Source organism: Phlebotomus argentipes, unplaced genomic scaffold, assembly GCF_947086385.1.
Source record: "Phlebotomus argentipes unplaced genomic scaffold, Phlebotomus argentipes genome assembly contig_2, whole genome shotgun sequence".
In the NCBI taxonomy this organism is placed as follows: Eukaryota; Metazoa; Arthropoda; class Insecta; order Diptera; family Psychodidae; genus Phlebotomus; species Phlebotomus argentipes.
The window spans coordinates 5,961,543-5,985,252 of record NW_026776162.1 but is presented as its reverse complement, the minus strand read 5'-3'; the positions used below and the strand labels follow the sequence as shown (position 1 = coordinate 5,985,252).

At 48.6% G+C, this 23,710-nt stretch overlaps 6 protein-coding genes across 10 annotated transcripts; 3 read left to right on the top strand and 3 right to left on the bottom strand.

The window, feature by feature from the left end:
* Nucleotides 1-348: 348 nt before the first annotated feature.
* LOC132265431 (proteasome activator complex subunit 4-like) lies at nucleotides 349-8,673 on the bottom strand. The gene is made up of 7 exons (XM_059766112.1): nucleotides 8,196-8,673; nucleotides 7,820-7,960; nucleotides 7,622-7,738; nucleotides 2,321-6,447; nucleotides 1,725-1,814; nucleotides 952-1,649; nucleotides 349-878 (listed from the first exon to the last, which is right to left on the bottom strand). The coding sequence occupies exons 1-7, from the start codon at nucleotides 8,432-8,434 to the stop codon at nucleotides 744-746; spliced, it is 5,547 nt and encodes a 1,848-aa protein (XP_059622095.1). The 5' UTR covers nucleotides 8,435-8,673; the 3' UTR covers nucleotides 349-743.
* Nucleotides 8,062-10,838, top strand: LOC132265436 (uncharacterized). Of its 2 annotated transcripts, XM_059766125.1 has the most exons (4): nucleotides 8,062-8,142; nucleotides 8,834-8,931; nucleotides 9,010-9,190; nucleotides 9,254-10,838. In XM_059766125.1, the coding sequence occupies exons 2-4, from the start codon at nucleotides 8,844-8,846 to the stop codon at nucleotides 10,794-10,796; spliced, it is 1,812 nt and encodes a 603-aa protein (XP_059622108.1). In that variant the 5' UTR covers nucleotides 8,062-8,142; nucleotides 8,834-8,843; the 3' UTR covers nucleotides 10,797-10,838. The 2 variants fall into 2 exon arrangements, with proteins under 2 accessions (XP_059622108.1, XP_059622109.1); XM_059766126.1 differs by lacking the exon at nucleotides 8,062-8,142 and having other exon boundaries at nucleotides 8,721-8,931; nucleotides 9,028-9,190.
* On the bottom strand, nucleotides 10,832-13,857 carry LOC132265435 (polyubiquitin-C). The gene is made up of 2 exons (XM_059766124.1): nucleotides 13,727-13,857; nucleotides 10,832-12,831 (listed from the first exon to the last, which is right to left on the bottom strand). The coding sequence occupies exon 2, from the start codon at nucleotides 12,828-12,830 to the stop codon at nucleotides 11,001-11,003; it is 1,830 nt and encodes a 609-aa protein (XP_059622107.1). The 5' UTR covers nucleotide 12,831; nucleotides 13,727-13,857; the 3' UTR covers nucleotides 10,832-11,000.
* A 46-nt stretch (nucleotides 13,858-13,903) lies between these two features.
* Nucleotides 13,904-14,754, top strand: LOC132265439 (uncharacterized). The gene is made up of 2 exons (XM_059766130.1): nucleotides 13,904-14,039; nucleotides 14,115-14,754. The coding sequence occupies exons 1-2, from the start codon at nucleotides 13,994-13,996 to the stop codon at nucleotides 14,711-14,713; spliced, it is 645 nt and encodes a 214-aa protein (XP_059622113.1). The 5' UTR covers nucleotides 13,904-13,993; the 3' UTR covers nucleotides 14,714-14,754.
* A 104-nt stretch (nucleotides 14,755-14,858) lies between these two features.
* Nucleotides 14,859-16,175, top strand: LOC132265438 (D-amino-acid oxidase). Its single transcript, XM_059766129.1, has 2 exons — nucleotides 14,859-15,191; nucleotides 15,266-16,175. The coding sequence occupies exons 1-2, from the start codon at nucleotides 15,007-15,009 to the stop codon at nucleotides 16,107-16,109; spliced, it is 1,029 nt and encodes a 342-aa protein (XP_059622112.1). The 5' UTR covers nucleotides 14,859-15,006; the 3' UTR covers nucleotides 16,110-16,175.
* LOC132265432 (protein polybromo-1) lies at nucleotides 16,112-23,694 on the bottom strand. 4 transcript variants are annotated; one of them, XM_059766113.1, is made up of 10 exons: nucleotides 23,472-23,694; nucleotides 22,682-23,404; nucleotides 22,409-22,619; nucleotides 21,272-22,133; nucleotides 21,066-21,204; nucleotides 20,538-20,755; nucleotides 18,162-20,462; nucleotides 17,209-17,318; nucleotides 16,916-17,025; nucleotides 16,112-16,473 (listed from the first exon to the last, which is right to left on the bottom strand). In XM_059766113.1, the coding sequence occupies exons 1-10, from the start codon at nucleotides 23,592-23,594 to the stop codon at nucleotides 16,234-16,236; spliced, it is 5,037 nt and encodes a 1,678-aa protein (XP_059622096.1). In that variant the 5' UTR covers nucleotides 23,595-23,694; the 3' UTR covers nucleotides 16,112-16,233. The 4 variants fall into 4 exon arrangements, with proteins under 4 accessions (XP_059622096.1, XP_059622097.1, XP_059622099.1 ...); XM_059766114.1 differs by having other exon boundaries at nucleotides 21,272-22,115; XM_059766116.1 differs by lacking the exon at nucleotides 16,916-17,025.
* Nucleotides 23,695-23,710: the final 16 nt, after the last annotated feature.

The window sequence follows — 23,710 nt, the reverse complement described above, 5'->3', positions numbered from 1 at the left end:
TGGCGTGTAAGATTCTTTTGCCCAGCAGCCGAGGAACAGGAGAAAAACGACATTACCACTTCGTTTTGCCGTTAGACAGAAGCGCACTTGCGACTTATTATCATTTCATTTAAATTCATTATCAAGTTTGAGCGAGACAAAAGCAATTAAAATTTTAATTTGTGCCAAGCTTTATGCATTGCGCGGCAAGAGATTTCAGGACTATCCGCGTCTTCGCGGCACTGCCAATCAATGTGTGTGTGGTTGTGTGTGAGTTTTTCCCCAAAACTCTCCTTCGCCGCATAAGCCAGTGATTCGCAATTAATTACACGAAAAACCCTTCAACGCAGAAACAACTTCAACATCCTATTGAACAGTTTAAATTTATTTAAAATATATTATTATTATTGTGTAGATTTTTATAGAAAAATCCATTACCTTTTTTCACTTTCCTATTTTTCTCATTTCATCTATCTATATATATGTTTGTAATAATTACGAAAGTCAGGCAGGTAAAATTGTGGTGCTTCTTCGTCCCAAAGTCGATTCCAGTTGAGATTTTTTTATGCATGTAATTCAGCAAAACTGATTGCGGGAAAGATTTAACAGTAAACCTATTTAAAAATACAAATCACACATTTTCTTCTGTGCGACTCCTTATTATCTATTCTGTATATATATCATCCACATGCCCCAACAACTTAATTTATTAGCTATATATATACCGTGCAGACTTGCAGCTCAACACTTAGACCGGACTGTCCTTAGGCATAGTACGAGGGCGGAACGGTAAGATCACTGAGAACAGCTAACTGATCTTCTGTGAATTTCAACTGATGCGTTGCCCAATTATCGTGATGTGTCCTTTTAAAGTCACCGACTGTCTTTCTAATTGTCGACTGCACCGCAAAAATAGAGAACAACGCATCAAGAGATGCAGAAAAGAGAGACAAAGAATGATGGCAGACTCACCGGAATAGGTTGTGGATCGTTGAGATGCGCTCCGAGGTGCTCAAAGACGTCCGGCACGAAGTCAGGGATGTCATAGGGATAGGCAGAGATGAAGGCGCACAGTCCCAGCACTCCCGTGTGCCTCACCCGCACGGCATTTGCCTCTCTGGACTCCGCCAGCGACGCCTCCGCGATGCTCGCCTCCACGGCACACGAAGTGGTCGCCACGACGCGTCTCGAGCTCTTCACCACCTTCGTGCGACACTTCTTCTTGAACAACTCCAGCAGCTTGTCCGTGGCAGGCAGAAAGGAGCAGTGCAGCAGCCCGCCCAGCACCTGAGCCGCCTTCTCTCGCACCTCCAGCACCGTGTCCTCGAGCAGACGCAGCACAATCTCCTGCACCGCGTCCACCCACTCGAGACGACTCAGCACAATTGACATATTGTTGAACACCAGCACCTGCAGCACATCCACCACCGCCAATCGCGCCGACCATGAGCTCATCCTCGACACATCGTTAATCTTCGCCAGGCTCGCCGCCATGCACTCCGGCAGCGTGAGTGCCTGCGACAGCATCGCCAGCAGAGACGTACAAATCACCTGCAACTCATTGTCCTGCTCACACTTCTCCAGGCGACACGCAAACGGCAGCAGTTCAAAGTACTCCGGCTGATTACCATTTGTCGTTCTGTTCAGTACACCAATTATCCAGTGCGATACTACAAAATAGCCAAGCCATTAGTTCTCCCCTCTCTCACTGTCTCCCCGCACGCCCACCCACCACCCACACTCACTTGTCTTAAAGAGTCTCACAGCCACTTCAAAATCCGTATCAACTTGTTTGGTCGCTTCGCCAGATTCCTCGCTGGACTCCTCCTCGGCAGCTGCGAGACGGAAAAGACAAACAGAAAATTGTTAACATCTCAGATCACATCAAATAGACGTGTAGAAACTTATTAATTGGCAACCGGGGGCGGAGGATGACAAGATTCAGGACGAGAGGAAGAGAGAGAGAGAGAGAGATGAAAGGTAATCAATAACTTTCCAGCATTTAATCACATTTGCCATTATTGAGTTAAGAGGTCAATAGCTTCAATTGCCATCTTGACTGCAAAAAGTCATTAACTCACGTTGAAATTCATTAAATTTAATATCATCAAAGCCATCAAAGTGAAGTTTTCCAACAGCTAAATTGACATAGAAACTTTCCACCTTAATTCTTCATTAGTTATTTTACAAATAAGAAAAACACTTTGACCAGTAAGAAAGGTAAAAAAAAAAATAGTCAGTTGACATTTAATTAATTAACACAGAAAATAAAACTCACTTTGCCACTAAACAAAATGAAGTTTTCCGGATAAATATTCTACTGAAAGATACTGAAACTAACCTTGACTGTCCGCGTTGTCCGTCTTGCTCTTGGGCACAATCTTCGGGTAGTCATTGTAGAGAATCTGAAGTTGAGGTAGAATGCCCGAGATGAAGTCCTTCATCCGCGGCGACTGAGGTTCATTGCCGCCCGGATACGTGAGATCCGCCTCGAAGATGTTGATAAGGATGCTTCCCAGCCTCTCGCGGACATTCTGGAAGGGATGCACAAAGTAGGGACGCAGGTAATCCAGCAGTCGGTGCGCTATTGTGTTCATGCGCCACACGTGCTGATTGAATGGACCCTGAAGACAGTAGATGCGACTGCAGTCGATGAAGCTCGTGGACTCGCGCAGCGGATCCTCCAGCAGCACTTCATACAGCCAATACTGGCGCATGGGATCAATCATCTCCGCCGCCGTGGCGAAACACGTGCCCCAGAAGGCGTCCGTGTCGTTTGTCACATGACTCAGAGCCTCGCGAATCAGCGGCTGCAGACGACCGAAGAGTTTCTCTGTCTTCTCATACGTCCAGTGCTTCGTGCCCTTCATCAATCCCGCCATAATTTCCGCCGCGCATCTGTGATTGCTCTCGCACTCCTTGGCAGCAATCAAGCGTGGCAGATGACTGAGGAAGGAGTCAACGAAGGCATCGCCAAAGGACGTGCTCAGGCTCTTCATGAGGAAGAATCTGGATCTATTGAACTTATCCTTGCCCTTCTTCTCCTCCAGCGACCAGAATGTCACCAGCTTCTCCACATTGTCCGCGTCGCTGAAGAAGTTGTAAATCACCCTCTCCGTGTCATTCATCTCACTCTCATCTCTGTCCAGAGGTGGTTGCTCTGCATTGGACGCGTACAGCTGAAAGAGTGGCTTCCAGCCAAAATACCCTTGCCCGCGGTGAATGAAGCGCGCCTCATCCCACTCACTCTGACTCCTCGGCACCCTCTCAATGTCATACTGAAGCCACGCATTGTCCTGACGATAGCCAGGCAGCAATTTTGTGCTCGGCTCCGTGCCTGAGATACTGAAGGGGTCAATTGTGATTTTCTTGTGCTCTCGCTTCTGTTGCGTCATGATGAATGTCATTGTTCGCACAGCTATTTTTCTTTCCTCCAGCGAATCACTGATGAGATTGTTCACCACATAGCGTGCCACAATTTCCGGATATTTCGTCTCCGGATGCACCAAATTGAAGATCATGAGTGATGCCATCAAATTGTAGCGCCAATGCAGCGAATTATCCTTCACCGTTTGCACAATGGTGTTCAAGATATTCTCATACTTCTCCCTATTCTCCACATTGCGACTCAACAGATTCACACGTCCCACTTCAATGTCCTCCACTGACAGGGACACATCACTCGGGAGGATGCTGAGCGCCTGCTCCACACACCGCTCGGGAATGGTGAGCTCAATGTTGAGCGTGGGAAATTCATTGTTGATGGCATCAATGGCCAAGTCCAACAACTTCACCACCGATGGCTTCTCCGACAACTTTGACTGCAGCAGCGATAGCCACAGCTTCTCCACACACTCCCAGTCGTGCTTCACAATCAGCCGCATCCGCCTCTGGCCATTGAGTATGTACAGAGCGCCCTTGAAGCTCTCGTGGTGCTCATTCGAGTCCAGCCTCAAGTACGGCACCAGCTCATCGAGGATGCAGCGATAGGAGAAGGCATACAGGGCGAACAGACTGAAGAGTCGCCCCTGTGCCAGAGATCGAATTGTGCTGTACTTCGATGTGGACAGCGTGAGGAGATTCAGCATGATCTCTCTGTGTGTGGCCGTGAAGCGCAACCTCCGCAACTCATCCCGACAATCTTGCTGCATCAACACTCTCATCGCCGCCACGGCCCTCAAATTCCGCCTGTGCATCGTCAGCTTGTAGTTCTGGAAGCTCTTCGTGGCCATGTAGTTCTTCATCTGTGTGTCAAAGGCCGAGTTGTAGTGTCGACTGATGTGCACCTTGTCCCACAGACTCACAATTGCCCTCAGCGATTTAATGTCATCCTCTGAACACTCGAGAATCTTGCGCTGCAGCTTTGACAGTGTCTCAATGATGGCCAGACGCACATTGCGTCCATCTGGCATGTTGATCACCAGATTGTCAAAGCCCAGCGTCACATTGGCCGTGTAGCCATCAATAGCGGACTCCACGAGCTTCAGTGGCTCCTCATTCGTCCACACGGGCAGGAAGTTATTACACCTGATCAGGGACGTCACCATTGAGACATCTCGCAGGATCTCATCCCTATCGAGTGTAATCTCTCCACTCACGTGCTTCTCGAATGCCTCCAGAATTGGCGGCAGGTATCTGTGGATCAACTTCTCGCACACCTTCCGGCAATTCTCGTCCGGCATGTACCACGCTATCCTGTCATGTGGCTTCATCTTCTCACCCCAGTGCCGAATGGGCAGGAATTCCGCCAGTGGCTTCGTCACAATCTCCGGACTGCTGTGAATATCCAGCGTCTGCAGCGTTCCAACATTGCTCATGATGTTCAAAATCATGCTTCCCGCCTTCTTGTTGGCCAACTTGCACTTGAATCGACTCACTTGATCAATTATGGGAATAATATCGTCAATGTAGTGGACAAAGAACCGCGGATCGCCTCGCATGGTGTTCATCAGCAGGATCAAATAGTACTGCACCTCATCGCTCTGCTTCTCCACACTGGCAATGTCCTCGTGATCGCTAAAGTACTTCTCGAGCGTCTCAATCAGGTAAGGCACAATGGACCTGAGGAAGAAGTCTCCACTGACACGTGACATCACTCGCACCAGACATCCGGCCAGCAATCCCGCCACTTTCGGCTCAAACAGATGTGACTTGATGAACAGCTCCACCTTCCTGGCCGCCGCCTTCTTGATGTCATCCGAGCACTGAGCCAGAATCCCATGAGCACTGGACTGAATCAGCGCCTCCGCCACAGCCTCCATCTTCGATCGGATGTTGTCCGAGTCCGATTGTTCCATGCGAATTGACTCCAGTGCACTGGAGTCGATCAGAATGAAGATCTTGTCCAGGAAGTGCAGCACAAAATCCTCCAAATCCGCTGTCTGTTCGCAAATCAATCTCTCCTCCTCCGTGAGATCATTGTAGTGCAGACTCGCCTTGCTGCAATCCACAATGGGCACCATCAGAGCGAAAGACGTGAGAAATTGCAGCACCACCGAAGTTTTCTTAAAGTCATTGGGATCAATGCCCGGCAGTGTGGCCATCAGAATGGGTATCACATGCGTCCGTCCCTCCGAGTAGCCATTGTGACACGACACCAGTGGTCTGGCCACACTCACGAAGCACTGCAGCGCCGCTGTGAGCTTGTGCGGTTCCGTGAGTGAGTCGAGTGTCGCATAGACACGCTCAATGACGCCGGGAATGATGAGTTCGGGCCTCAAGTCGGCCAGCAGCTTGAACACCTTGCTCACATCACTTGAGCCCACGCGTGAGTACATGACCTGAAACGCCACCGGCTTCATGCTCACCACGAACGCCGTCACGCACTCCTCCGTGAGGCGGTGCTCTTCCGGCACGCGACGCATCCATGACGGCTTCCTGTAGCGCTCCGCAATAAGGCGCCCCTCGAAGTACTTCACCAGCTGCACGAGGATGTCACTGAGGTAGTGAACCCACTTGCCAGAGTTCGCCGGATGCAGATATGACTCGATGGTGCCCATGAACTTGTCCAGATACTTCTGACCCGTCGACTTCGGCCCCAGAATCGACACAATCCACATGGACACGGACGACGCCCAGAGATGTTGATTCCTGGAGCTGCCGATGTTCTTGTACACCACCGGCAGATCGACAGAGCGCAGGATCCTGGTGAACATCACCGGCAAGTAAGGCTCCCAGTCAATTCCACCAATATTGTGACTCGCCGTCGACGCTACGAGGTTCATGATGTCCACATTCCACGACGGATTGTGATACATATTCCACAACTTCATGAAATTGTCCAGCCACAGTTCGTGTCCCTCGTAGGGATTCAGGAAGATGCCCAGCAAGTCCAGCACCGCGCAATCCTTGCCCGTGTCGAGCGGCTCCAGTTGCGGATACAGCTCGTCCAGGATCTCCCTGGTGGAGGACTTGGGGAAGTAGTAGGCACAGCACTGGATCACATACTGCAAATTCGACTCCAGCGACCTGAAAAGGCACACAAGGCGCGACTGAAGTCCTGCAGGACGAGTGCAATGAGCGTGTGCAACGCAGTCCGACACCAATTTTGAACCAAACACCGCCGAAAAACCACCAGCAAAACCGCCCACCAGATGAATAAAGCCATGATTCTTCCAGCCCAATGAAAAGCTTCGACTTGAACAAATAGTTTCCATGCTCTTTAGCGGATAAGGAACGTTTTGCACTCCATTTTCATCAACTTCTCTCAATAAATGCCAACTCAAAGAGTTTCATTGTATTTTTGTTGTAAAAACACCATTAAAGATTAATTTTCTCAAAGAATTAAGTGTCTTAGAAGAGTTCAAAAATGTTTTTCTTCATATCAAAGTCAATACAATTCGATAATTTTCGTTTCTTGCAAATTAAAACAAGACTCGAACAAAGAAAACTAATATTAAATGATTTAATAATACGCTAAAAATATCTTGAAGTTCTGTTTGTACAAATTATTCTGAATATTATCAGAAAAAATACATTTCTTGGCAAATAATTCGTGGAAATTATAAATTCAATCAAACACTTAATCGCAAACTGATAAGAAAAAAAGATTAATTGGAAAAACCTCGAAATAAACTGACGCTTTTTGCCTCAATATTGTGCAATAGTGAAGAAAATACCAGAAAGTGGCAAACAGATTGTGACTCAACACCTAATTTAAATGCCATTGAAAAGCAAAAATGAGTCAATGAAGTGCGTTCTTCTACGCAGAATTAACATTTAGCGTTCATTCAGAGAAGTTGAGCGCATTATTTGACCCGGAATTGCCTTCGAATTGAGCAAGAAATTCTTTTTCTCTCTGTTCAAGTCAAATTCTCCACAACGCAAAAGCCCCCAAAAATGAGTCTCCTTCCTTTATGATGTGACGCTCTTTCTTGTGAAGCAGCGCGCAAGATGCAATGGCCATTTTTGTGTTTGCGGAGCAAAAAGAGATTATTTTTACGTGTCTTTGTCATCCAAAAGTGGTGTCGGATCAAAGCCATATTGCTGTGCCAAAGAGGCAATCATCGACATTTCTGTACTTTCTCCCGACTTTCTTCTATCACTCTTCCTACAATTACAGAGTGGACAAAGTGTTCGCAAGAGATGAATTGGGTTAATTTAAAACAGCAGCAAATTCTTGCAAAATGTCGCATAAACTTACGAAAAGAAGCGAAACATCACGCCTTTGTTGCAATTCTTGTTGAGAATTATTTTGCTGAGGTTATACAAAGGTCTCCAGTCCACTTGCAAATCATCCGGCGATAGCAGGTGAGGCTTTCTGCATGAATGAGGGAAAATACGTGATAATTTATGCGGTGGAAAACTATATACAAAAGCGAGACAGAGAGAGAAAACTTACGCAAACAGTTGTGTAAGCAACACACAGAACTTTGCCAATTTCGTCGTCTCGAGATACGGAATGCAAATCATGTCGAGGAAGAGCTTTATGAATTTAACATGATCCTCCTTGGAGAACTTCAGTCCATACATCTTTATGTACCTGCAAGAGAAAAGGAGATGAAACGGTTGAAGGATTTCTCTCAGTGTTTTTTCACATTTAAATCTCCGCCCCTCGGGCGACATCTCGCGGCACGACTGCGATTCAGGGGTGCCCCTGGAAGTGTCATTTTCCTCCACGAGCGCTCTCTTCTCTCTCTCGCACTCTCAACACGAGAACCTCAAGTAAGTGCTTCCCACAGGAAAGTCCTGAATCCACCCCCTCGCGCAATACTCACGCCATGAGCTTGGATGTGTAGATGCCAACGGCGGGATTCATCTCTCGCATGGCCACGGCCTTGCCCAGGCACGTCTTGATCTGGCGCAGCATCTGCTGCGACTCCTCGTCCAGCTTCTCCGCATAGGGCAGGTGTCTGTTGCACCAGATCTCACTCTGCGGCCGGAAGCCCAGCGCCGCCTGGCGCTCCGACTGGCGCGCGTCCATCGAGTCCACGCTCTCATCGCTAGAGTCGTCCATTTCAGGGTCCCCCGTCGCACTTCCCAGTCCGTGATGATATCACAGCCTCTCTCTCACATTAGCCTCCGCCAGAAAGCCCCAGATTTCACCCCTTCGCACACGCTCAGCGCGTAGGCACAGCCACAAAGCACGTCGGATCACAACACTTGAACACACTGCGTGGAAATTTCACGATTTTCGATCACAATTTCGTGGCACAAATCACTCAATAAGTGGAGGTCTTCATTGATTTTCCCGTAGTCATCAGAAATGACGAATGACATTCAAGATTTTTTCGCTCGCTCTTTGAGGTTATGATGCGGGCCCGCGTTCGGTGCGCCTCTTGCGGAAATTCGTGTGAAGAGTGTCGCTGGAATGGCGCGCGCTTTTATATTTCCCTCCAATTTCTCTCCTTTCCAGGCACAGAATAATGAACGTTCTCCGGAGATGTAGCAGAGTACTTTATCCCACACTGCGCCAGAGATGGATACACACTGCGCTCTTGTCCAGCGGAAGAGGTGAGAGTGGGAGAATGGCGGGACTAAGAATAGATTTGGCGGGCATTTTACAGATTCATCCCAGAATTGTGCGCTCAGAATTGTTTTCCTCAACAGCCGAAGTCACTATGACGCCCGAAGATCATCTGATGAGCAGCATCAAGTATGCCACGAGCACCGTGGAGCTGCTCGGTGTCGCGGCGAGGCAGAAGAAAGACATGCAATCCTCCCACGTCATGCAGACGCTCAAGACACTCTTTGTGCTGCAGAAGAACGGAAAGTCCGTGACACGCAGATAAATTGGTATCAAAACACACTCTGATCGCCAATGGTTTATTTTCAGCTCTCGCCTCAGCACCGATGAGATTCTGCGCCACCCAGAGTTTGAGACTCTGTGCAGAGCCTTGAGAAGGCACGTCAGAAATCTTGATCTCAACGATGCCATCGACGCGCTGAAGGTGATGGTCTTCCTCAAAGTGCCCACGAAGAGTGAAATCATTCACATCCTCCTCAACCTCGTGCGCCATCAGATCAACGACATCGAGCTGGGACAGATTGTGTTCCTGGACTTCCTGCTGGATCGATGCGATAAGACGCCGATCGTGGAGGCGTTCAGGATGGCGCTGCCGATGCTCTTCCAGATCAACGTGGGCTCGAAGCTCGATCACGAGAATGTGCCTCAGCTGGCTGAGCTGCTGAGCTTCGCCGTGAGGCACGACTGCTCGGACAAGAGCATCCAGAACATCGTCAGCGCCCTGACGCTTCACGGGGAAAACATTGACGTGGAGCCGGCGAAAAGTATCGTGTGGTCGCTGAGTGATCTGAAGCGATTCCACGCGTCACACGAGAGACTCCTGCAGAACAGCCTGAAGATTCTGATCCGAGATCTGCACGATGTAAAGTTCAGCGACATCGAGATCGTCCTCACGAAGGTGACACAGAAAGTGGTGAACAAAGTGTCCGTTTTCTACAACGAGGAGTTCTTCGAGAAAGTCATCGACGTGGCCATCGAGCGCGATATTTCCTTCCACCTCAATCTGTTCCTCTTCAAGAAGTTCAACAAGATCAGCTACACCAGCGACAGACTCCTGGACATCATCGCGAAGAAGTTCACTGAGGTGGAAAACGACTCGCCGTCAATCATCTTCACGATGGTCTCGGCGTTCTCCATGGCCAATTACACGCCCATGAACTGGGACACCATCAGCCAATCCATCGCCCGGAGCAGGCTGCTGCGCAAGCCCTCAAACACGCTGCCCTGGCTCAAGTTCGCCCTCGAGTTCATGTCGCTCAACACGTACAGCGAGAGCCTGCTGGAGGCGATCTTCGCCGAAGACTTCCTCACCGCATTCCTGGTCAGATCCAACAATCAGCTTGATCATGTGCAGCTCCTGAGTCTCCATCAGATGCTCACGATTCTGCATCCCGAGTACTCCGGACCTCTGCCCAGTCGCAAGTACCTCGATCGCGCCATCGAGATCTTGCTCAGCAAGGAAGCGTCGCCTCTCCAGGAGCCCCTGAAGTACGCCTTCGGGCGTGAATTCGTAGCCAACAAGGTCGTGACCAGACATGGACACGTCCTTGACCACCTAGTCGTCTTCGACGCGGAGGGAAATCCCCTGCCAGTGGCCGATGAGGGCCCGGAGTCATCCAATCTGGAAGACTTCCTGGGCGAGGGCAGGAAACTCGTGGCTGTCATTCCGCTCACAGCCAATTGCTACAGCGTCAACACATCCCGCCTCAAGGGAGTCATCCAGACGTGGCTGGACACACTGTCAGCGCTCGGCCTGCGGACTCTGCCCGTGAACCTCGACGCCTGGGCGCTGCTGGCCGATCTCGAGAAGATTCCCTACCTGCAGCGCGAAATCCGCCACAGCGCGCGATGAATCGCCAGTCGATGTTAGAATAAAAAGAACTTAGATAAGCTTCAAAAATGTATTTTATTTCAAGGAAATTTCTTTTCACTACTTTGTCAGAGAATCACTACAAATTTTGTTTTCCATGGAAAGTATATTATGCTGAACATTGGGCTTCATCGCAGGATTTCACCAAATGTTAGAAGCATCAAAAGTACAGTGAGATTTTGCTGCTCAATTTCCACCACGAAGACGAAGCACAAGATGAAGTGTGGACTCCTTCTGGATATTGTAGTCCGACAAGGTACGGCCATCCTCGAGTTGTTTGCCGGCAAAAATGAGACGCTGCTGGTCTGGTGGGATTCCCTCCTTATCCTGAATCTTGGCCTTCACGTTCTCAATCGTATCTGAGGGCTCAACTTCCAATGTAATTGTTTTGCCTGTGAGAGTTTTGACGAAGATCTGCATGCCACCTCGGAGACGCAACACCAAGTGAAGGGTGGACTCCTTCTGGATGTTATAGTCTGAGAGGGTGCGGCCATCTTCCAACTGCTTTCCGGCAAAGATCAGACGCTGCTGGTCTGGAGGAATGCCTTCCTTATCTTGGATCTTGGCTTTGACATTCTCAATGGTGTCAGAAGGCTCCACCTCAAGAGTGATGGTCTTTCCGGTGAGCGTCTTGACGAAAATCTGCATGCCTCCGCGGAGACGGAGCACGAGATGAAGGGTAGATTCCTTCTGAATGTTGTAGTCAGACAAGGTACGGCCATCCTCGAGTTGTTTGCCGGCGAAGATCAGACGCTGCTGATCTGGTGGGATTCCCTCCTTATCCTGAATTTTAGCCTTGACATTTTCGATGGTGTCTGAGGGCTCAACTTCCAAAGTAATGGTCTTTCCAGTCAATGTCTTCACGAAGATCTGCATGCCACCTCGGAGACGCAACACCAAGTGAAGTGTGGACTCCTTCTGGATGTTGTAATCTGAGAGAGTGCGGCCATCCTCGAGCTGTTTGCCAGCAAAGATAAGACGTTGCTGGTCTGGAGGAATGCCTTCCTTGTCCTGAATTTTCGCCTTCACGTTTTCAATAGTGTCAGAGGGCTCGACTTCAAGGGTGATGGTCTTTCCGGTGAGAGTTTTAACGAAGATCTGCATTCCACCACGCAGACGGAGCACGAGATGAAGAGTTGACTCCTTCTGAATGTTGTAGTCGGAAAGTGTGCGTCCGTCCTCAAGCTGCTTTCCGGCGAAGATCAGACGCTGCTGATCTGGTGGGATTCCCTCCTTGTCTTGGATTTTAGCCTTGACATTCTCAATTGTATCAGAAGGCTCCACCTCAAGAGTGATGGTTTTGCCTGTGAGGGTCTTGACGAAGATCTGCATGCCTCCGCGGAGACGCAACACCAAGTGAAGCGTGGATTCCTTCTGAATATTGTAATCAGACAAAGTGCGTCCATCTTCCAACTGCTTTCCAGCGAAGATCAGACGCTGCTGGTCTGGAGGAATGCCTTCCTTATCCTGGATCTTGGCTTTGACATTCTCAATAGTGTCTGATGGCTCAACTTCCAGCGTGATAGTCTTGCCAGTCAATGTCTTGACGAAGATTTGCATTCCACCACGCAGACGAAGCACAAGATGAAGGGTAGATTCCTTCTGAATGTTGTAGTCAGACAAGGTACGGCCATCCTCGAGTTGTTTGCCAGCGAAGATGAGACGCTGCTGATCTGGTGGGATTCCCTCCTTGTCCTGGATCTTGGCCTTCACGTTTTCAATCGTATCAGATGGCTCAACTTCCAAAGTAATGGTCTTTCCGGTGAGCGTCTTGACGAAAATCTGCATGCCTCCGCGGAGACGGAGCACGAGATGCAGCGTTGACTCCTTCTGGATGTTGTAATCCGAGAGAGTGCGTCCATCTTCCAACTGCTTTCCAGCAAAGATGAGACGCTGCTGATCCGGGGGAATTCCCTCCTTATCCTGAATCTTGGCCTTCACATTCTCAATCGTGTCAGAGGGCTCGACCTCAAGGGTGATGGTCTTGCCAGTCAGAGTCTTCACAAAGATCTGCATTCTGTGAACAAAGCCAAACAAAGAAAAAGACACTCATTAATGTCTATCGTCACAATTAACAGGAAGTTCGCAATTTGAGTTCAGGTGCTTCCCACCAAGTAAACAACTCTCGCATTTCTTTATCTCAAAACGCACAAAGAAATCCCCAATGTTCACAGATTAAACAAAAATCATTGACGCTATCTTTGTGATAGCAAAAATTTGGCACAGCGCCACAGTTTTTATCACGGCAAGAAGAAAAATGATTTCTACGCCTTTCTCCAAGGAAATTCATCACATATGTTGCGTCAGCGCCAGCTTAAGAGGAAAACATTTTGGTATAATTAAATTACAACTGTTCCACGGCTCGGAAAATTTCCTCACTTCTCTCGCTTTATCACTTTTTCCACTCCCAGGAAATCGATTAGAGTGGCGAGTGGGGCGCTGACGTCGCGTCTGAGTAAGCGTTTCTTTGTTCTCCTGACGCCATCTTGAATGTTCGAGAAATTTCACAATTAAATCGCCCAATTTCACCACCAAGGTGACAAAATTATCTTTTTCACCTGTGATTTTTCGCAACTCAGATAAATGCGCTACGCAATGAACTGATTTTCATCCAGATATCTCATCATTTGACCCACAAAATGACCGATGAAAAATTTTCTTCTCGAAACTTCGACACAAAAGTACCCTTGAAAAATCTCCTTTCACCACGTTTTTCCCCAAATTTCTCACAAATCCCGACTCCTCTGGCCACCGAGAACGCGAAAATTGTGAAATACTCATGGGAAATACCTGAATTTCTTTGCAAATCAACTTTTTCTGCTCAACAGGGAGTGGAAACTTTGAACCCTCAAAAGTGTATCACAAAATGGATTTCTGACTATAATTTTGGCGACAAAAGACGAAATAGTTACCTTAGATTCCTTTTTCACTTATTCAACTCCTCAAATACTTCAACAAAATCACTTTTCAATTGATTGAAATCTCTTTTCAGCACTTCAACACTGCTTGAAATCACTTCTGCGAATGAATTCTCTCGATTCGATGTCCTGCTTTTATACCATTCCGAAGTCGATGTTTCCGGAACAATGGCCGTCGCACGGCTATTTTTAGTACAGCCGCGGCGAAATTTTGGCATTGGATGCGAGGCACAGACAAAAGGTGCTTTTTCTGCGTGAAATATGCTCAAACATCTTCTGAGAGCCAAGGAAATAGCTAGGATAGGTTGTGAGTATGCCGCAGACACAAAGAAATGTCCAGAGATTGAAAGAAATTGGGGTGAAATGATGACTATATTTTTAGGTTATGGAAGTTCATCTCTTGTGGAGAAGATCTCCAAATTATCCCTGGGCAGTGCATCTCTAGCTTCCAGGACTCTGTCAACGATCTCAAGTGATGTCAAGGCACACTCGTTGGATGTTTCTCCTCCTCCGCATTCGCCAGTCATTTCACCTCTGCGGATTCCGCTGAGAGACATCCGCGATGTGCCTCGAATTCGGGTGAATATCATCGAACCACCTCGCCAGCGGATGCTCACAGAGATCAATAGCATTCTGGATGAAGAGCGAGAGATCAAGCTACCCGAGGCGGGACCAGTGATTGAGAAGCACGCCGTCCGCATGATTGTCATCCGGCGGAAGAAGATGAAGAAGCACAAGCTGAAGAAGCTGCGGAAGAAGATGAAGTTCGAGTGGGCGAAGGTGAGACAGCGCCGGGAGATGCGCAAGGAGAAGGCATTCAGGGCGGAAATATTTGCGCAAATCAAAGAGGCGGAAAACTTCTCGGCCGAGAACTATGTCGAGGAGAAGCTGAGGAAGGCCACGGAGACCCCAATACCCAAGTACTGGAAGAATCGCCGGCTGCCGGAGTTCATAATCAAGCAGTTGATGGGCATTAAGTAGGCAGGGGTGTGTTGAGTAGCCAATAAAGTCATTGTATAGAAGCTTGGCGTTGTATTTTTCCGGACTCAGCTGAGGACAATGGTTGGTAATCTCCTGGAAGATTTACATTGATTCACCAGTGTGGGTCCACTGTGGGCTGGTGATATCCCCTCTCCGGCTGTATCTGGTGAGATTACGCGAAAAAAAGGCGCGTGTGCATATTTCGAGCCTTGATAACCCCGAGAGGCAGTGATCTGCCAGCCAGTATTGTCAGAGACACCAGACAGACCAGATCGAGAGTTCAGCGGCACAGGATGAGGAAGATTGCAGTGATTGGAGCGGGCGTGAATGGCCTGAGTGCCGCCGTGCAGGTGGCGGAGCACTTTTACAGTGACACGCAAGTGGTGATCGTGTCGGAGGAGATCTCGCCAAACACGACGGGCGACGGGTCAGCCGGCCTGTGGCAACCTTATCTCGTGAGCCTCGATAAAAGCGTTCTGTGAGTGGCAATTGAGATTATATGTCGCGACAAGTGGAAGCCAACAATTGTGTCTCTATTTGCTCTATTTATAGAAAATGGTCTGAAGAGACACATCGATTCTTCCACGATCTGTGGAGAAACGGACTCGCCCAGGAGACTGGCGTGTGTCTGCAGCCCATGATCCGCGTGGTGAGCAATGCCACAGACTACGAAATACCCGCGTGGTCACACATTCCCTTCGGCTGCACCACCCTGTCCGAGGATCAGCTCAAGCTGCTCAGCCAGGAGCACAAGAAGAACTACACGGGCGGCATTCACTTTGTCTCCTTCACGTGTGAGCCCACCAAATTGCTGCCCTACCTGCTCAAGAGATTCCTCAACGCCGGCGGTCGGTGTGAGCGGAAACGCGTGCATTCCTTCGACGACCTGGCGCGCGAAGAGTACGACCTGATCATCAACTGCACCGGCCTGGGCGCCCAGAAGCTGGCCAACGATTCCGCCGTGTATCCAGTGCGCGGCCAAGTGACGCGCGTCGAGGCGCCGTGGCTCTTCTCCACCTACGTGGACGACGCCGACGATGGCAACTACATCATCGTGAACTCCGACACCACCGTGCTGGGCGGGACGCATCAGGAGCACGACTACAACACGCAAGTGTCCAAGGAGGACGACAAATTCATCCAGGAGGGCTGCGAAGCCATCGAGCCGTCGCTGAGGGACGCCAAAGTGGTGAAGAAGTGGGTGGGATTGCGACCAGCGCGCGACAACATTCGCCTGGAGAAGGTTCTCTTCATCACCAACGACGGCCGGAAAGTTCCCATCATCCACAATTACGGCCACGGCGGCAGCGGCGTCTGTCTGTCGTGGGGCTGCGGCAAAGCCGTCCTACAGCTCGTCGAGGACACCTTCCGCGAGGATCTGAAGAGCAAACTCTAGCATTTCACACATTACCGTTCTTTTTTAATTCCATAGAGCCATGAATAAATGCTTCACTCCAGACAATTCCTCTTGATCTGCACGATGTCCTTCATCATGTAGTTCCTCAAACTCCACAGCGCCTTCACAATCTCCTCGGGCTGCTCCTTGCCGCGCGTGTCCAGCCAATGCGTGGGCAGGCGACTCGCCTCCACGGCCGGCACAGTCTCCTGACTCGCTTTGAGCGTCTTCTCCCACGGACTGATGAACCTGGAGTCCGTCTGCAGTCCCTCAATGTACTTGATGTACACCTCCGAGTGCAGAACGCGCTGCGGACGCGGCGGCACCGTGACGAAAAGCGGCTCCACCGGAGGCGTCGTGACAACTGCAAGGAGATCGCATGGATTAGAGCTGCATTCGGAAGTTCCAATCATGTTTACATTCACAATATCGCATGACTCGCACTCTCTCACGTCAAACATTATAGGTCATTCCAGAGATTTTCCACACATTTAAGCTGATAATTCAGCGCTAAAACTGATGATCAGACAGAAAAGTTATTGGAAAATTTTCCCAACAGAAAATCTCTGAATTTCTTGACCACACTTTAATAAAAACCAACGTTCTATTGAGATGAAAAATGCATTTAAATACAAATATAAATGAGAAATCACAAGAAATACCTTTAAAAACCGCGTTGAAAATGTAATTTTTTAAATTTCATCAATTTTACACAAAACAAAGCTCAATAAAACGTTGGAGAGATAAAAAGAACGCATTCCAAATCATTATCAATTCCCAAGCATCGCAGGAACGAAAAAACTTACTCTGCTGAATAGGAGGACTTTGTTGAATGGGTAAAGATTGGGTGGTTTGGACAATTGGTTGAATTGGAGATTGTGTGGCGGTAATTGTTTTCTTGGACGGCATAAAGTTTCTACAAGAGAAAAAGAAACGAAAAGAAAAGAACGAAAAAAAACACATCAGAACATCTTCTAAAACACGATGCAGAAGAGAAAATTACACTAATATTATATAAAGAATAATGATAAAATGCAATCCAGAAATGCAGGAAAAAAACACACAGAAATCTATAAAATTAAGTCTTCTAGAGTTGAACCTTGACTCTCAATCGGCGATGTCTCCAGCGAAGTCATATTTTGAATACCTTGCGCAGGTATTTGAACACTGATATTTGCATTTCCGCTCGTTTTCATCGCGACAAAGTTCCTTAAATCCAGGCATTAGACACACAATTTTAATATATTACAATTAAACACTCTATTCATTAGCCAATTAAGCAATTTCAGTGGCATTGAGAGCAGATTTTCTCACCACTGCACATTTATCTTCTCTGTCATGTCAACACAGTGGCAAATTTTCCACTGCGGCAATTCAATAATTTCCTCAGTAACATGCAAAACCCCGTATTTTGATTCGCCACTCCAGAATATTATTTATTACTTTATTACTGTTTTCAATTGTGAGAACGGAGATAAGAAGTAGAATATCGAGGAAAGTGATTTCTATAATTTTCCATGAGATCACAAACATGCGTTCAATTCACGATTTGCATCGTTTCATAAGGGAAAATCGGGCATTTTTGTCCACAATTTGACCTTGATTTTTTTTTCTCTTCAAAATATGCTTTTCTTAGCGAGAAATAAAATGAGAAGTCAAAGCTGAGGTGAATTCAGTTTAACGCTTTCGCTTAGAAAGTGTCAATTTGAGACGTTTTGCATCTGTTTTTTTTTCACCCCTTATTTACGCTTGATCTTTTAAAACTTCTTATCGGCGCGGATTTGAAAAGGTCACAAAATAAAGTGCAACTTTCTTAAACACACGAAAGCCAACAAATGACCTTCCTGGCCACGAAACTCCCTTTTGATTAAAACATTCTATTAGTGACGCTATTTTTTCATTTTGATTTCCTTCCGAAATTTCCCAGATTTTTTTTTTCCTCTTCAAAACCCACTCAAGAGTGTTAAAGAATCTCCAATTTGCACTTCAAGCTTGAATTCATCAAAATAATTCAATTGAGCAGTGAATAGAATGGGAAAGCCTTGAACTCACTTGCTGCGATCCGCCGGCTGCACAATGCGGCCACTCGCCTTGTTGATGTGCACCTCGCGCACGTGCTTCACGAGGCGCTGCAGGTGCGGGAACGCCGGCGCCTGCTTCTTCAGCCGGATGCAGCCGCGCCACAGGCAGTTGTACTCCACCTCGTTGTTGGGCATGCTGGCGCAGTGCGTCTGCACGTGTCCTGTGCCGTCGGCGATGCTGTGCTCGAAGCAATCCGCCGGATCCTCAAACTGCCAGTCGCACTTGTCCCAGCAGCACTCGAAGACTTGGTTGGGAATGGGATCGTGCGCAAAGGTGGGCGCCGGACTGGGACAGCCCGACTCCTCGGCAATCTTCGCTGCATTCTCCTCATTACACCTGGCGGCCTTCTCCTCCCACGCCTGCTTCTCCGACGACGCCAGCGAGCGCCACTCATTGCCAACAATCCGGGAAATATCACCGAACGTGGCATCGGGATTATTGGCACTGATGCTCTTGCGCACCTCACTCGAGTAGAGAATATAGCCAGTCACCACCTTCTTCCCACCCTTGCCCTTCTTCGTGGAAATCGGCGTGGACAGATGCATCGACGATGCCGGCGACGCCGTGGCAATAAAGTCCGAACCCACAGACGGCGGACCACCGTCCATGGAGTCATCCATCATGCCCAGCAAATCGCCACCCTCAGTCTTCACGTCCATCTCCGATGCATTCGTCGACTGCTTCAGCTGCTCCTGCAGCGCCGCAATCTCCGACGCACTCACGCGCAGCGGCGTCACGGGCGTCTTGAAGTGATAGATCTCATCCGGTGTCACCATTTGACTGTGACTGAACTTCCTCAAGCCCGTGCCCTGCAGTCGTCTGATCTGCTTCTTGATCTCATCATAGATCGACTCGCAAATGTACACATCACTCTCCGAAATCTCCGTCGGCCGACACGTCGTGTACTCCACATAATCCAACACCGAACACCGCCCCACAATCGCAATCAGCGGGCTGCTCTCCTGCAGTGTCGACAGCATCACTTCCTGCCTGTAGAACAGTCTATTTCCCGCGCACGGCACCTCAGGGGGCGTCAACAGCCACGGTCCGCGGAAGAACGACTTGCCATCCTTCGTCTCCCAAATGGACGTGATCTGCGCTATCGCCTGCTTTCCACCCTCAGTCGCGACGTAAACATAGTCTCCTATTTTCACCACTCCACTGCAAATCGTGTTGTACTGCTCGTAGTGGACATTCCCCTCGTCCGGCACATTCGAGAAGATCACCACATTTGGCTTCTCCTTCTCCACCAGCGCCTCCTGCAGCTGCAACTCCGCCAGCTCACCCTTGTGCTTCTCCACGCGCTCCTTGAACACTGACATGATGCGCTTCAGCTCAATCGGCGTGTCACGCTGCAACAGCTTCACCGGATCATTGGTGCGCACAAAGGGCCAATTCTTGATCTTCTTGAATGATCGCGCACGGGAATTATATCGCGATTCACACACATAAACATCCTTGTCGGCAAATCCCTCCGGACGATACTTAATATAGTCCTTGATGCACATCACGAAACACTTATTGGCCAACTGACTCAGCGGAATCGCCTGATGTTGATCACTCTTGAACAACTCCTGCTCCAGAAACTTCCTCGTCGTCACGTGATACGTCTCGTGTGGTCGCAGAAAGAGATTCCCATACATCATCTTCACATTCTCACTATTTGTCCACAATCTCTCGATGTAAACCACGCCGGGAACTTTGTTGTCCGGCGAATCGTAGTAGACAAAATCCCCTGGCGAATAGACTTTCTGGTCAATCATCATGCTCTCCCCATTGATTGATGCCGTCTCCGTGTCATTCTCGTGCTCCTGCTCCTCCTGCAGCAATTTCGACTGTCGCACAGCCTCAACGGCAGCACTCAAGTGCATTGCAGAGTAGCTGAGCGCTGGCGAACTCAACACTTCGCCATTCTTGCATATCTCATCGCGCTTCTTGATGAAGAACGACTGCAACTCAATTGAGTCCTCAAACACTTGCGAGTCCGTGCGCGACAGACGACGAGCGCGATCGAGACAGGAGAAGACATCCTCCTGGAAGATGTCCAAGCGTCTGTACAGTCCCTTGTCCAGGCGCCTCTTGATCAAATCCAGCGATATCGCGCGCACTTTGTTCCCATCCACATCATCATACTCAGGCAATTCAGCCAGAGAATCCGAGAAGCATCGTCCCTCCTCATCCTGGTGATTGTAGAAGAACGTGAAGAGACACATTAGCAACTCCTGAACAGCCTGAGGAACATCAGGAACCGTCTCATCACTCCCATCGCGACTGTTGAGAGATCACAAAAGAGAGAAATCATGATTAGTATCGTCAATTTGACTACTTTTTCATCCACAATCTTACTTTAGAGATTGCTTGGTTTGCAGACAAATCTGCTGCAGCACAAGAGCATCTTTGTATATCTGCGAATCTGGCTCATTGTACTTGCACGCATTCTCGAACATCAACATAAAATCCGATCCCATTTCATCCACACTATCGTAAACTTGATGCTTCATCTTGTTGGCTATTTTCTCCATATCAATTGGATTCTTTATGATGTCATAATAGTCAGGATAATCCTAAAAGATACACAAGAATCATCATTAGACCAAACACCAGTTGAAATAACACAGAATTTCTTGTATTTTGCAAGAAAACGATATTCCATCAACACCAATTTTCATTGAGTGAACTTTGCAAATTATTCTACATATAGCGAGTTACCTTTTTCTTTCCATATCCATATGGATTTAGAAAGATACAAAAAAGGGAACAAATTACATAAAGTGGATTGTTTTTTGCATCACTAACATCAACAATCTCAAACACCACTCAATCTAACACATTTTTACCGTGAGAAGAGAGAGAAAATAAGAAAATTCTACATACGCTCTTTGATGGCAGCTTCATGAAGACAGCAGAAAGCAGACGATTCGCCTTGCTCTCACGATACTCTCTGATGGCATCGTAGAAGAGCTTCAGCTTGTTGTCCAGCGGCGTTATGACCTTTCGTCCTCCGGATTTTATTCTGCAACACAATTTCAATTGAATTGAGCCATCAAATGGAATTTAATGTGAAGAAAATTCCCACTCACATCTTCGGCGTCAGCCTTCTGTCGGGTATTCCTGAGAATTCCTTCAGTTTCTCATTCAGCGCACGCTCCAGAATATTGGCATCCTCATAGATCTGTGATCCCTCCTCATTGTACTTCCTGCAGTTGGAGAACATGAGCCGATAGTCGCCGACGACATCGTCCAGCGTCCCATATCTGTCCGCCTTGATGTTCATCTCGATGGTGTTCATGTCGATGGGATGCTGGATGACTTCGTAGTAGTCCGGGTAGAGCTTCTTCGACGGCTTCTCCATGAAGAGCGCCATCGGTCGCCTGCCCGCCACCACATAATCCGTGAGGAACTTCTGCAGCCCGAGCAGCTTCTTCTTCAGCACCGGGTTGTTGGGAAAGCGACCCTTCGTCATGATAATCTGACTGCCGCCGCCGCTCTGCACTTGCGCCGCACTCGGCAGATTCACAGCCGCCGGCGGTGATGTCACAGTGGCACTATTTCTCGGCCTTCCCTTCTTCTTCACCACCGGCGTCGCCGCTGACGGCGACACAGAACTCGTGGACGGCATGGAAACATCACCGTCCTCCGTGTCACTCTCATCCTGACCCACGCCCGTGTCGATGAGCTTCTGATTGAGAATCTTCTGCATCTTCACCGCATCCTTGTGCACCTTGTGAGTGCTCGGATACGCCTTCTTGGCATTGTCCAGCATCAAGTACAGATCCGCCGTCATGTCCGTGATGTTGGAATACGCGCCCTTCTTCAGTTTATTCCGCACCTGTGCCATCGAGATGGGCTTCTTGATCGTGTTGTAGTAATCCTGGTGGAAGCGTCGATTGGGCAATTTCCACAGAGACTCACCAAGTGGTGCGCCTGAGGCATTAGGATGATCTTTATAGTGTTTGATGGATTTACACATTGATTTAGAATTTTGTTTTCAGTATTTTTTTACGTGTGTGTGGTTTTGTGCGTGTGTGATGTGGCGATTTGAGAACGGAAACGTATAAAAAAGAAGAGAAACACAAATCAAAGAAATTAAAAAACAATGAAAAACCAATCCAATTTTTCATTTAAACACAAAATTCACATGACTAAGAGACTACTAAATATAATGGAGACATGTTAAGACAGCAAAGATGATTAATTACACCGTCTTTGAGACTTACCAGAAGCATTTGCTGTGTTGTAGAGCTGATCAAAGAGTTGCCACATCGGTCCATCGCCTTCAGTGTCGATATTATCATCCAAATCGTCATCTGAACTCTCCGGCTCTTCCTTCAGAGCCGCCGTCACGGCGCTCAGACTGTGTCCACGCCGCTTCGGACGCGTCGGCTTGAACTTTCCACCCTCAATTTCCGCCTTGCGCGACATGAAGATCTGCAAAAACAGAGATTAATCCCTCATTTCTTCCCCTCCAAGCGACTCTCAACCAAACACACCTTCTTCAGTGTCTTCGCATCCTTGTAAATCTGACTCCCAGGCTCGTTGAAAGTGCACGCATTCTTGATCATCTGCAGCAGATCCTTCTCCATCTCGTTGAGATTCGTGTAAGCGCTCGTCTGGATTTTCGTCGCGATGAACTTCAGGTCAATCGGATGCTCAATCACGTCATAATAGTCCGGATAGAGCTTCTTCGACGGCAGCAGTTGGAACTCCGTGTACAGCGGCCTGGCGTCCAGCGGATCCGTCGCCGTCACGACAGACGCAAAGAGTTCCTCATAAGTGTCGAAGTCGTCATCTTTGCTGCCCTCAGAGGCGTCGTCTGGATCATTTGTGGAGAGATTCCTTGGCTTCCGGGGCCGAGAAGCACGCTTCGGCTCCATCGTGTCATCCTGCATCGCCTCCAGCAGCTTCTGCTTGTTCAGCAGGAAACTATCCCACAGCAGACACGCGTCCTGATACTCTGTGCTCTCGGGCTTGTAGAACGCTTTGGCATTGTTCACCAGCAACTCCAGATCACTCGTCAACTCCTCGATGTCCTCATAGGAGTCCGTCTTCAGCTTCTGCTGCACGCGCAGCAAGTCAATGGGATTCGCCACCACTTCATAGTATGACGGCTCCTGACGACGCTTCGGCGCCCGGATGAACGTGTCGCACAGCATGCTTCCATCCTCCTTCTTGTGATTCCTGATGGCATCGTACAACACCTGGCACAGTTCCGTCTGCGGAATCAAGCCGAAAATGCCTCAAAACACGATGGAAAATGCTAAAAAGTGACGGAAAACTTACGGGATCCCACTTCTTCTTCTTCCTCCCGATAAAAGCCGCAATTGGCGAGGTTTCCGAGAACGTGTCGTCCGTATCGTCATCCTGACGACTCGCCACGGAGCTCGTCCTCCGCCTCTTGCTCATTTTCACACACTTTCCACCACCTCTTTGGCTGTTTTTTCACAATTTTCACCGTCAACAAAGCGGCGTCTCTTCTCCACTCTCAGGGTGGCACCGCCCGGCGAAGTGCGGCGAAGTGC